The following is a 13744-nucleotide window of genomic DNA, read 5'->3' as shown; positions in this document are numbered from 1 at the left end:
CCAGGATATTCTAAAATGGCATATCCATATGTTAAAGAAATGAACTTCTCAGTGCTCATTACCTTTAAAATAAAGATTATACTACATAAAGGGGCCAAACATTAGACTTAGGAGGTCATGCATAATGGCTATGAATTTTCAAAGACCATGAATGTTTTTCATGAATATAATGCAAGAGAAAATCTCTTCAAATGGAAGGAGAACAACCATGCAGTGTTTCAGTCATTTTGCTCCAATCACAAAGTATCAGAGCAGGATGCTACTTACAAGACCCATATGAGAATGGTTTTCAGGTCTTAGATGTTTTGCCACAAAGAGGTGTTTCCTGAGAAGTTTTCTTTCCCATTTGGAATACTGGATGGCCTATTAAGAGAAGCCCCATTTGAGCCACATGGCATAAAATGAAGTTTTCTTAAATAGGCTCTATTCCATAAACACTTCATGGAATTACAGGAAAATCTAACCCTCTAGTACTATATGAATGTAATCCCTTCTACATTAACTGGTAATTTGTGTTGCACCTCCATGGGGTAAAAAAAAAAAAAAAAAGCAACAATATACACATACACACAAAAATGGGTATCTTCATGATGTGCATATTCCTTTTTTCTTTCTCTAAATTACATAGCAACTGTTGTGAACTCGACTGCTATCCCTCCACCCTAAAATTTAACAGGTGTTCCTTGGTTAGAGAATTTGAAATGTGATCAGCTGTCCACTAACTGAGTCTCAACTCCCATTCTTGTTTTCATGTGACCTCATTTTACTGATGTAACCTTATTTCTCATTATCCCCTTTACTCCAGTTGGAGCTAGCCATCCTTATTCAAAGTCTTCTACCATAAATTCCTGACACTGTACTTTTCTTCATGATGTTCCTTGAGCTTGGACTACTTGCCCTTTGTTTTTCCTCTCTCTCTAAATTTTACTCATCATGTAAGAGTTTGTCCTAAATTTTTCTACTTTCTCACATAAAAGGTACTTCCAACAGTTTGCTACATTTGTAATTAATTCCACTTTACTCTCAAGTTGATTATAAACTTTATTCTACAGATTTTTTTTTCTTTGGTATCACCAATTAGATGCTTTCTCAACTAAAATGTATGTTCACTGAAGCAACTCTTTTATCTCATACTGTATTTGGCACAGGGTAGGCATCTAGGAGATGCAAAAAATATGTCTAATTTATTTGTTTAATTATTGACTAGGAGAGCAAACATAACATCTGAAGTAGAGTGGCACAGCATAAAAGACATGGAAATACCAGATATTTGTTTCTGAAATGCTGTCTTTCATAATTTTGCCTATATCTGTCACTAAGCCTCAATAGATACTCTATGAAATAAAGCTCCTAATATTTGGGCAATCCTACTTCCGTAGTGATACTGCCTTGGAAACCCAAGGAGGGGTCGTTATGAGTCGGGGCCGACTCGACGGCACATAACAACAACAATATTTTATTGGCCATTTTAGAAATTCCTCTCTAGTCTTTTCTGCCACATTCCTTTCCTCTGCCAATAGTGACAATAAAGCCACAAATATTTTGCCTTATTATCCAAATCCTTCCAATTTAACCCTAACAGAAATCAATTTGATTGGGCATCCTCTAGTTGCCATCTGAAAGTACTTCATCCCGCTCGATGCCAAGTTTCCCACAAATGCCTGGTCTGACTGATCTTCCCAGAGAACTGTACACAGTTTAACACCATGGCATTCAGTCCCACCAATCAAGTTGACTACTCGCATTAAATAACTTATGCCATGCTATTAACAATGGAATAAACAGAAGGAGCTGACCATGGGTATATTAACAAAGAAGCTGACAGCCTGGGAATATTTACTTGATGGGTACTGTTGGCGACCCTGAGCGATGAAAATGAACATTCTGCCACTTTCCATCCCGGCGGTGCCAGACGCGGGTCTCTTCTGACTGCATTGTCTTTGGCATTCCACTGCCATCCATGTACTGTGTGAGCCTAATATAAGCTATGCAGGCAGCATCATCGCCTACCAGATGTACATGAGGGTTTAGGATGATAGTGTGGATTGGTTTGTTGCTCTTGGACAAAGCTGAAAGACAACAGCATGAAAAGCAAAATTTAGTCACTATGCAATAAAGTAAACTAAGTTAGAATAACAAGTTGGGACTAATAAATATAATGTCACTCATTCATTAAACTACCAAGTATTTGCAATACCTGCATACCAGGTATGTGCAAAGTCTAAAGGATAAAAAGAAGACAAAAGTGGATACAGTCTTTATTTTCTCTGATTCCATTTGTAGGCAATTTGTATGCCACTCTGGAACTTTCATTGACTGGGGAAAAAAGCTGAAGAGATGTACTTATGCACAATGGGAAGTGGTTAGAAATAGAAAGCATAATACAAATAGTGGCAGAGAAGGCTTGCCCCAGGTGCAAGGAGTGGTTCCTGTCTTTTCAATGGACAAACCACTAAGGCGCCTGACAGGATAACCTGTGGCCTTGTTAGTTTTGTTGCTTGGCTGGTAAAGTACATGGGGCAAGAGAAATACAGTATATCAAATACAGTGAAACCTGTGAGAGTTAGAACTGGATGGGGCTGCTTTGTTTTTCTAGTCACACAAGTTTTCTGCCTTTGACAAGGTGCAGTCTTACCAGTTTTTCATTGGTCCTTTTGGTGGAAAATATTTGAGTTTTCCTTCTCTGACAGGTTTCTACCTTACACAGATCTTTCACAGGTTTTACTGTATCAAGCCTAGAGACCACTGTCTCCAAAAAAGGCTGGTCATGCCATCAGTTAGTTTCTACACCTCTTTCTGTACTCTGTAACATAACAGGTTCCATTCCATGACAGTTGTGTGGCCATCCAGTAAAACCCAAAGTTGGTGTTGGTTATATGGCCTGGTCCTGATCCTCTACCTTTTCCCTCTGGCTGACTAACTCACTAGGCTCCAGCCTCTGATGTTTTGACAGTAGCTACTCATTCTAATTATTTAATAATAAAGATTTGAGAATTTAGTGCAAATTACTTATTATAATGACATTTCTCTCTTGGATTCCTAGAACAAGTGGGATTGTTTTAGCTGTTATCCAAACATGCTTCCCCTTCTCAGAAAAGATCTATTCACATTACCTAGTGACATAGTCATATATAAAAAGGCTGCCCACCATGAAGAATAACTAGCTATAGAAAGCAATAGTGTTCAGTGTTACACTGAAATAGGTTAAAATATTAATGGATTCATTAATCCTTTTACCAGGGACAAGATGGTGTCAGCTGCTAGTCAGCTGAAGAAAAGAACTTGATAGGATCAGAGTGCTGGGATACAAAGAATATGATATTTAATGAAGCTTTCTTAAGGCTAATTTATCACAAAATCTTTTTTTGTTCATTTGTTTGTTTTCAAAATCCTAGTGTACACAGGAAAAGGTAATTCATCAAATATATCTTAAGTTATAAACCCATGCCAAGGCAGACATTCTTGTTGATGCTTATATTTATTGAAAGGGAGCCTGATGGTGACAGCATTACTGCTATTCCTCTTTAACTCACTGAAATCTCACTGCTACAAGAGTTCACTCTCTGCATCATCTGAAAGCAACACAATGCCTAATGCTTTTAGTTGTAGTAAGAAAAAGAAAGATGAAGGGAATTCTTGGTTTAAACTATTCTTGATGACCTGGAGGATTTTGCAGGAGGAAGTTTCTTCTGTCATCTTCTTTGAAATAAGGCTCTTTCCTCTGAGCCCCTAAAATCATCTAATTGAACTGAAATATGTATCATATTGACTCATCTGCATTTTACTTTGTAATTAAGTACCAAATACGTTTGAAAGCACTGTTCTCTATTGAATGTTCTGGCATTCTGTGGTTTCTTTTATGTTTTCTTATAAAGTGTTTATGAAAAAGTTACATTTTGGTAACTTGTTTTGCAGCTTATGTCCTGTAATTCACTGAAACTTAAATGGGGGATATTTAATCAACATTATTTTTTATGAAAATAAGATATTTTCCAAAGGCAGAAAAAGTTTATGCCTGTCATTTTTTGCTGTGGTTTTCTTCAAATTATCTATCTATGTACCTATCTACCTGCCTACCTACCTATGGTGTAAAATGTTGTGCTAAGATAAAAATTTTCACTGCAGTAAGGAGCCAAAGGACCTGCAAATTTGGGAGAAATTCAAAGAGAAGCTGGAAAAGACATGTTACTAAATTAAAATAAATATACCATTTTCAAAGTAGAATCGATGAAAGTCCATCCCTTCCACTAAATTACCCAATGCTTCGGGTTCAAAAGCAGTAAGGCCTGGATCACAGATTTTTCTGAAAGAAGAAAAATAATCAGAACAATCAATAAATAAATGAGTTAGTAAATTTTGCTGTTTTACATGCTTTCATTCTTATTTATCAAATAGTCAAGGAAGGAAAGGTCTATATACTAAATACAAAATTTTTTGTATAAGCCTGGGCAAAATGGATGAGGAAAGACTCTAAAAAGGCATTTTGAAAGACTATGATATAACCAGTTCAAGCAGATGCTAATTTATCATACATTAGGATTCTCTATTTTATAATTTCTTTCTTATTTCTCAAGTAAATTCTTTACTTTTTCCCCAGTCTTTCCAAATCATGGCTTCAGTTTATTATTTTCTTTGAAATGCTCTCCAAATGCTACAAAATCATCTTTGGCTGTGAAATTAAATATTTTGGGATCATCACTGATGGATCACACTTTCTATGCTCACGTCAACATCTATATTACAATCAGTGGGAAGGCAGGCATCTCATCTTACACTCCTGGCAGTGTCTGCCACATTTAATTTAGCTTCTGCTTAAAGATGATTTATTTATTAAAATAAAATTAATATGAAGTTCAAATGTACATATTAGTGTTATTTTTAATTCTAGAAGTATGATTCAATAAATGGGTATACCATTTTTTAAACTCAGAGAAAGCATATGGGTTTTCTTTGGAGAAATTATTTAACAAGCATTTCTTAAACATCTACTACATAGCATGTTTTCTTTGAAACAAGTATTTATAACACAATAATTTATACTGAAATAGAAGTAAGTACAAAATGTGTGAAAAGCATGTTATACATAGAAGTAATGATTTAAGAGAGAAAGAAAATTTGAACTGGGCTTCTTTCTATGAATGAGGAGGAGCTCTGGTGATACAGTGCCTAAGGCATCTGACTGCTCACCAGAAGGCTAGTGGTTCAAACCCACCAGCCACTCCTTGGAAGGAAGACTGGGCAATCTACTTCTGTAGAGATACCTCCTCGGAAACCCAAGGAGGGGTCACTATGAGTTGGAATCGACTTGACGGCAGTGAGTTTTGTTTTTGTTTTTTATTTTGGTTCTCTGAATGAGTAGGAGTTTTTCAGGTTGCAGAAGGTGGTGGGCAGGAACAGGGTATGTTGTTGGCTGTGTCCATTGGGTCCCTGACTCATAGTGGTCCCAAGCACTATGGAATGAAATGCTGCCATCTCCACAACTGGTTGAAGATCAGACCATTGAGATCCAGAGGGTTTTCATTGGCTGATTATTTGGAAATAGATTACCAGCCCTTTCGTCCTAGTCTTAGTCAGGCAGTTCCACTGAAGCCTGTTTAGCATAATAGTAACACACAAGCCCTCACTGACAGGTGGGTGGTGGCTGCACATGAGGTTTATTGGTTGAGAACTGACACTGGGTCTCCTGAATGGAAAGCAAGAATTCTACACTGAACCACCACTAATACACCCCTGCCCCCGAGCACCACCATAGAAATACAGGGAAGAATATTTCCTTTGGCCTGTGGTGATTAGGGTAGGCTTCTAAGAGAAAATGACATAAAATGTGCTTTGAAGATTTAGGAGGAGTTCACAAGTAGGTAAACAGAGTAAAAAGTGAGAGATTTTTGGACTGTATTTATTTGTCCCAAAGTGCAATACAGTGGAAGGAGCTGCATATGACTTTATATGGAAATTCTCCATTTGGAAGGCAAACATTTCTTAAATCTTCAACAAAAACAAGTTTGAAAAAGCTAACTCACTATGACTCTTCAAGTACAACATTATTTTTAGACTGCAGAACTAATGCTTTATAAAGTGGTTATCTATTGTGGTAATGAAAGCCACAGGTAAAAGGCAAAAGGGAGGAAGGGGTGGATTATAAACTTTGTCTTAGACTGTCTGGTGGGCAGGTATATTTAAACTCAAAGATAAATACATATAATCTTTTTCTAAGGAGCAAAATGGGAAGAACAGGGTTTCTATGGTAACAGCACTTTATTCTGCCATGGGTATTATTTCCTCTAGAAATAATGGTTTTTCATTGTCAACATCAGTAAACCAAAATTTCTTATTGCCTTATATTAGCACTAAGATCATCCAAGAATCACTGCATTATAATGGATCTTTTTATAAAACCCATAGAAAAGTCAATATATTTGAAAGCCTGTTAGTCTGTTCTATTTCCCTCTGTCTCTGTTTTTCTCCTCTACAATTTTATTTGGATTAATAAAAATTCAGAAAACTGCCACTTGGCATATGGGAGTGAGTGCTCTGAACAGGTGTTCAAAGGACCAGCTGACAGAGCTATACCAATATACTCTACTATACAAAAAGTTCCCAAATGGATTATCCTGGGGCCTGAAAGTACAAAATCAGGCTAGATTACAGGTCTTAATAGGTAAAGGAATTAATAAACTGATATGCTCCCAAAGAACAGCATTATTTAACATACCATACCATAAACTGAGAATACAGAAAATGCCCCATTTTTGCCTGGCTGGAACTGTTCCCCACTACTGAACTGAAAACAGCAACAAAAAACAAAACAAAAAGCAACAACAGCAGAATACACTATTTACCATTCCACAGGGGAATGTTACTGCAAAAAGAGATTTAAAAAAAAAAGAACAGTAATTTTATGCTTTGGAAAATCAACTAGTTCTAACAAGGTTTTATCAGCAAAAAGAAGAAAAGAAAAGAGATGTAGTTTCTATGGCACAGTTCTAAATAACCGTTTAAAAGAGAATTGTTGCCTCTGACAACAAAGAACATTCTTTTAAACTTCATTCTTACTATCTTTTATTCCAAGTATAATTTATTAGGCAGTGTTAAAAAACATGATACACAAGCATATGTATACACGTATGAATACATGTGTGTATGTATAGGCATACGCATTTTAATTTATAAGTGCTCTTGGATTTAATTAAGTTTTAACTTTAGATACTTCCTTCTGTATTTTGCATTTGGTTATCTATTTCTAATTAATAACAAAAGTGATACCTGCTTATTATATAATGTTTGGAAAGAACAGGAAAGCAGCAGGAAACACACATATATATACACACACATAATTTCACCTCCCAGAGACAATCTCTATTTTTTTCTTTTATTTAAAACAAATTTGGCATATTTTATCCCATTTTTAATGCTTTTTTTCTTATATAATTGAAATGATTATATATATGTTATATATATATACACACACACACACATTCAATTTTATATCCTGCTTGATTTTCAGTAAATGCATCATAAACATTTCCTGAGATTGCTAGAAACTCTGTATAAACATCCATTTTTGCCAAAGGCACCAAAAATTACTTAACTGTTTGTTACCTCATAAACATGTTGGACATACAGGTTATTTACATTTTTAGCTATTATGAATATTGTTTCAATAAATAACTTTGTTCAGAAACCTATCCATGTTTTAGATTCATAATTTGTGCTCATGTTAAATTATTATAAGTAGAATTATAGGATTGTGTAAGTATGAACTACTTTACAAGTTTTCCGGTACATGGTAAACTAACTGCCCTTGCCTCCCCCATCACCTCAAAATGCTGCTCTCATTTACTGCCATATATTTTCACCCAGTTGTACAGGAAAGCCATCAGGTTCCTGCAGTATCTGTACCTCTCTGGCTGTCAGCAGAGTCAGCCTCCCTGGTTGTCATCTCTGTTGATCTGACAGGTGGAAAATGCACTTGTATTCAAATTTTCAGATATTTAATTAGTGGGCGTAAGATGGTTTTATAGTCTATTTGCCATTTATATTAACTCATTTGTGAATAGTCATAATTCATGTCCTTTGCCTGTTTTTTTACTTTTCAATCAATAGAAACTAAGTATGCCACATGCTTTACAAATATCTTTGTAAGCTGTCTTTTAGTTTTATTTTTTATGCTTTTATTAATCTGTACAAATTTTATACAATTAGGTAGTCTAATCATTTTATCATCCTCATTTGTGATTACAGGAGCTCTGGTGTATAATGCCTAATGCATCTGACTGCTAATCAGAAGGCTAGCGGTTCAAACCCACCAGCCATTCCATGGAAGGAAGGTTGGGCAATCTACTTCCGTAGTGATACTGCCTTGGAAACCCAAGGAGGGGCCGCTATGAGTTGGATCCGACTCTACGGCAGTGCGTTGTGCTATTTGTGATTACTTCCTCTGATTTTAAACTTAAAAATACTCAAAATTCAAATTCAAATCTCTTTTTGGCAAGTATCTATTTCATTTATATGGAAATCACTGTGTTATGTAAAGCAAGGGAAAGTTTAGACTGATTTTTATCTCCAAACAGCTAATTTATTGACTCACATCCTTTGTGCAATAAGCCTTCATGCCTTCTATATTTGAATGCTTTAATTATAATTCAGCCAAGTAGTTTCATTTATATACCCCAAGATCTAGTACTTTATTAACTTTAAATCATAGTCTCTTCTTCAAATGAAATTTTGCTCAAGAGAAAAATATGTAAAAGAGATGGGGATAAAAGGCAAACTGTACTGGCTGAAGAAGTATAGGACTGCCTGACGTCACCCCATAATCTCCTTTCTCTGTCCCAGCACCTTTGCAGAACCATGGAGAAAAACAAAAAACATGTATTACACCACTATACTTTTGTGTGCTTCCTTGTGTCTTTGCTCACATGGTTTACTCTTCTGGGCATTACAAAGATATCCCCAATCCTTGGATCAGAAGCAATGTCTCCTTTCTTTGACATCTCAAATAAATGCATTTCCCTCCTTGGGGACACTTAGCCATTTTTACCTGAAACAAACCCATTGTTGACATATCAAGCCTGAGATTAAATATACATGAATTCAGGTACTTAGAAGAATCCATTCATACAGAAAATATATCTGACACATTCATCAAATCAACATATGTGTGCCTATACTCACGTGTAAGCTTCAAAGTCCCCATTGTTGATTGCTTCGATCAGTTGCTCAGTGACTTTGATAATCTCTTGTTTTCGTGCTAAAGGCAAGGATACAGATTTGGGTGAGAATAAAGGACAAAACGTATGAAATACCATTTTAAGAATATTGTTAATTTACGTAAACAGGGTATTGCATGGTATTAAGACACATCTCTCACAGAAGTGAGGTATTATTCTTTCCACAATCTAGCTGGTTAAGGTGCACAGATCAGCAGTAACCATGTCTTATAGGAGCCTTTTAGGAATACAGATGCTCAGACATACTTTAGACTCAGATTCAGAATCTGTATTTTAGCAGGATCTTAGGAAATTTCAGGGCACATTCATGTTTGGGAAGTAGTGCTACATCACTGATCACTGGGGCTTTGTAAATGATTCCATTTGTTAGAAAATAACCATTGTCTGCAAGATCATGGTTATATTTTCTGAATTAGTTCTTACTAACTTTATCAACTTCATTGAGCTTGTGAACACTTTTTGTCTTAAGCTTAACAGATGTGCTATTAAAAAGAATCTTCAAAAATATCAGTCTACTGATATTAATATATCCTACATATATTATTTCAGAGTAAAGATGATATAGTATATTGAGATATTTAACTTTACATAATTATTTGCATCTCCTTATGGTTCAGCTCAACCAATTATGAAAACCAAGGATAACAGCTCTGTAATTGGCTACTATGCATAGATAAATGGTCTTCAGTAAACTCTGTAAATTGGAAAAGTGACACTTAAATCAGTACTGTGAAAGTAGGCAGATAATCTGAAGGAATCCAGGCTGTGTAAATGTCAACACCACATCAAACACTATTTGTTTTATTCTTAGGTTAAAATTGGTGAAATGATTAGTAGTTGACTTGGCTCAAATCTTACCTATTAAATTTTGATTACATTTGCCTCAAGTGCTCTTTCCCTTTTTTGGTGACAAACAGTTTGCCTTCGATTGCTAACCTAAAGGTTGGTGTTTTAATAACCCACCTAGGAGTACTACAGGAGCTCTGGTAGCATAGTGCCTAAGGCACTTCACTGCTAACCAGAAGGCTGGTGGTTCAAACCCACCAGCCACTCCTCGGAAGGAAGGTTGGGCAATCCTACTTCCGTAGTGATACTGCCTCGGAAACCCAAGGAGGGGGTCACTATGAGTCGGGGCCGACTCGACGGCAAACAACAACAACAACAACAGTAGTACTACAGAAGATAGGTCTGGTGATCTGGTTCTGTTAAAAAATTACAGCCAAGAAAACTTTATGATGTAGTTCTACTCAGTATACATGGGGTCAGAATTGACTCAACAACTAACAACAACACAGTGTCTGTACCATTCACTTGGCAACTATGTTTAAACTATTTGGCTGTTAACCACAAGGTTGGTGGTTCAAAACTACCAGCTGCTCCATGGGAGGAAGGTGAGACAATCTACTTCCGAAAAGATTTATAGCCTTGGAAACCCATCGAGGGTCACTATGAGTTGGAATTGACTTGATGGCAGTGGGTTTGGTTTTTGGTTTATAACCAATAGCAAGATACCTTTTGTTGTTGTTGTTAGGTGCCATCGAGTTGTCTCAGACTCTTAGCGACTCTAAGCACAGCAGAACGAAACACCGCCTGGTCCTGAGCCAGCTCCATGATTCTTGCTATATTTGAGCCCATCGCTGCTGCCACTGTGTGAATCCATCTCATTGAGGGCCTTCCCCTCTTTCGTCGACCCTCCACCTTACCAAACATGACATCCTTCTCCAGGGAATGGTCCCTTCTGACAACATGACCAAAGTATGTGAGACAAAGTTTGGCCATTCTTGCCTCCAAGGAGCATTCTGGCTGCACTTCCTCCAGGACAGACCTATTAGTTCTTTTAGCAGTCCACGGTACTTTCAGCATTCTTTGCCAGCACCACAGCTCAAAAGCATCAACTCTTTTTTGGTCCTCCCTATTCATTGTCCAGCTCTCACATGCATATGAGGTGACTGAAAATACCACAGCTTGTGTCAGGTGCACCTTAGTCCTCAAGGAGACATCTTTGCTACTTAGCAATTGAAAGAGGTCATTTGCAGCCAATTTGCCCAGTGCTATACATTGTCTGATGTCCTGATTGCTGCTTCCACTGGCATTGATTGCAGAACCAAGTAATGTGAAATCCTTGACAATTTTAATCTTTTCTCCATTTATTGCAATGTTGCTTATAGGACCAGTTGTGAGGATTTTTGTTTTTATATTGAGATGTAATCCATACTGGAGACTGTATTCTTCAATCTTCATCAGTAAGTACTTCATGTCATCCTCACTTTCAGCAAACAAAATTGTGTCATCAGTGTATCGCAGGTTGTTAATGATTTTTCCTCTAATTTTAATGCCACGTTCTTCTTCATGTAGTCCAGCTTCTTGGGTCATTTGCTCAGCACACAGATTGAATAAGTGTGGTGAAAGGACACAACACTGCACACTCCCTTTTAGATTTTAAACCATGCAGTGTTCCCTTTTTCTGTTCGAATGAGAGTCTCCTGGTCTATGTACAGGTTCCTCATGAGTACAATTAAGTGTTCTGGAATTCCCATTCTCCTCAATGTTATCCACAATTTGTTATGACAGACACAATCAAATGCATTTGATTGTGTGGATCATAACAAGATACCTTTAGTTATCCCAAATTATTACTTGTTTTGAAACTTTATATACTCTGTAACCTGCCATCCATGTTTAAAAACAGCTCTGTGTGGGCGAAGAACAGGCTCCTTCTGTGTCTCTGCTACAAAGCACTGTTCAATATCTTTAATAAATAGATGCTCAGTAAATTTGTCAGTTTGATCAAATAATATTAATGACAACTATTTCTTGATTTCAGAAAACTATTCTCTCAGGAAATACTGTGAAATTGTTTAAAAAGTAAAATTTCATTAAATTTTGTTTTAAGCACACTGTGATACTCCATTAAAATCACTGGAAACAGGCTGGGGGATCACAAACGGTTACTTCCAATCTATTTTAGAGGCAGTGTGGATGCCATTCATTATGGAAAAAGCTGAAGTCTGCTCTAGTTCTGTATCAATTAATGCTAACCAGTTTGCTTTTTTTTTTTTTTTTATGAATTCAATCTTCATTAAGCAGAGTTCAAGCATACCTAAATGTTTAAATCCATTTAAAACTCCCAGTTATGACATTCCTTATTTAAAATAAATCTTCTGTAAATCTAATCTTGCTTAATTGAGACTGTATGAGACTACTTCATAACAAATCCAAGTTACAGATTATCTACTATTAAATTTGGCCATAAAATGGTTGTAAATAATGTCAAGCTCTATAATATAGAAAATCACCATATACATTAAAATTCATATTTAATTACCCAATTACCTTTTATTTATATAGAATGTTTTTTTAGTTATTAATGTACACATCTACACATAACATTTCTTGCCTTCATTCACCTGATTGATGGATATCCATAATATATACAACATCAAAACATACTGATAAAGGTAGTAGCAGTGATAAAAGTAGTAGCAGGGAATAATTTTGTAATAGGGATGCTGCCAATGGCATGTTTTAGCTTAATCCAGTTAGCCAATACGTGATTCATCTGTCTGGTGAAACGGTATGAACATTTGGTGAAAGCACAGGATAGCTGACCTAATTCCTGAATATAAAGGATATCAGTGAGGAAGAGTCAGAAAATGAGATTAAGAAAATGTGGCTGTCCAAAACTTCCTTCCCATATTACAACCTAGTTTAAAATTGTTTAACCATTTTTCCGTAAGCTATATGGTTTGACAGGAAAAACTGCAGTTTAACACAAAGCCAACTTCCTTTAACAAAAATGAGGAAAAACAAAAAATGGAACAGAAGATCAGTGCTTCTTGTATGGCTTTATTATGTTAACACTCATTTAATACAACGTGAAACGTTCAGAATCACTTTCTGAAGTTCTGCCTTCTCTTCTAAGTATAATATGGAATTAGAAATGGGGAGTGTATGACCACTGCAAACTCACTGCCCTCGAGCTGATTCCATCTCATAGCGACCCCTTGGGTTTCTGAGGTGATATTTCTATGGAAGTAGATTGTTCAATCTTCCCTCTGAGGAGTGGCTCGTGGGTTTGAACTGCCAGCCTTCTGGTTAGAAGTTAAACGCCTTAAGCACGATGCCACCAGAGCTCCCGAAATACTCATTAGCTCTTAAATAGTTTACATGACACAACAGGCTTAATTTTTGTCCTGCATAACTAAAGTAACACAAATTTCCTTTTCTCTTCTTCCTATGGTCTGAAACAATGGTGCTTTAGCTGGCAGCACTGTTATTGTTATGTGCCATCGAGTCAGACCCGACTCATAGAGACCCTCCTTGGGTTTCCGAGGCAGATCACTACAGAAGTAGATTGCCCCATCTTCCTTCCGAGGAGTGGCTGGGGGGTTTGAACTGCCAGCCTTCTGGTTAGCAGTCAAGTGCCTTAGGCACTATGTCACTAAAGCTCCTCAATATCTGTAATTTATATTAATCCTAACACTTATGTATTGGTATATATTGTCTTGGAAGGA

At 36.5% G+C, this 13744-nt stretch overlaps 1 protein-coding gene across 1 annotated transcript in view; it reads right to left on the bottom strand.

The window, feature by feature from the left end:
* Positions 1–296: 296 nt before the first annotated feature.
* CAMK2D (calcium/calmodulin dependent protein kinase II delta) overlaps positions 297–13744 on the bottom strand; it is a 521252-nt gene continuing 507804 nt past the window's right edge. The window contains exons 18-21 of the mRNA XM_042780929.1: positions 9175–9250; positions 4209–4303; positions 1841–2069; positions 297–363 (exon numbers count right to left, since the gene is read on the bottom strand). Of these exons, the coding sequence (XP_042636863.1) occupies positions 297–363; positions 1841–2069; positions 4209–4303; positions 9175–9250 (467 nt within the window). The remainder of the gene's footprint in view (positions 364–1840; positions 2070–4208; positions 4304–9174; positions 9251–13744) is intronic.

Source organism: Orycteropus afer, unplaced genomic scaffold, assembly GCF_000298275.1.
Source record: "Orycteropus afer afer isolate SDZICR_OR568_19922 unplaced genomic scaffold, OryAfe1.0 scaffold00071, whole genome shotgun sequence".
Taxonomy (NCBI): domain Eukaryota; kingdom Metazoa; phylum Chordata; class Mammalia; order Tubulidentata; family Orycteropodidae; genus Orycteropus; species Orycteropus afer.
The sequence above is the reverse complement of the archived record's forward strand: the minus strand, read 5'-3'. Positions and strand labels throughout refer to the sequence as shown.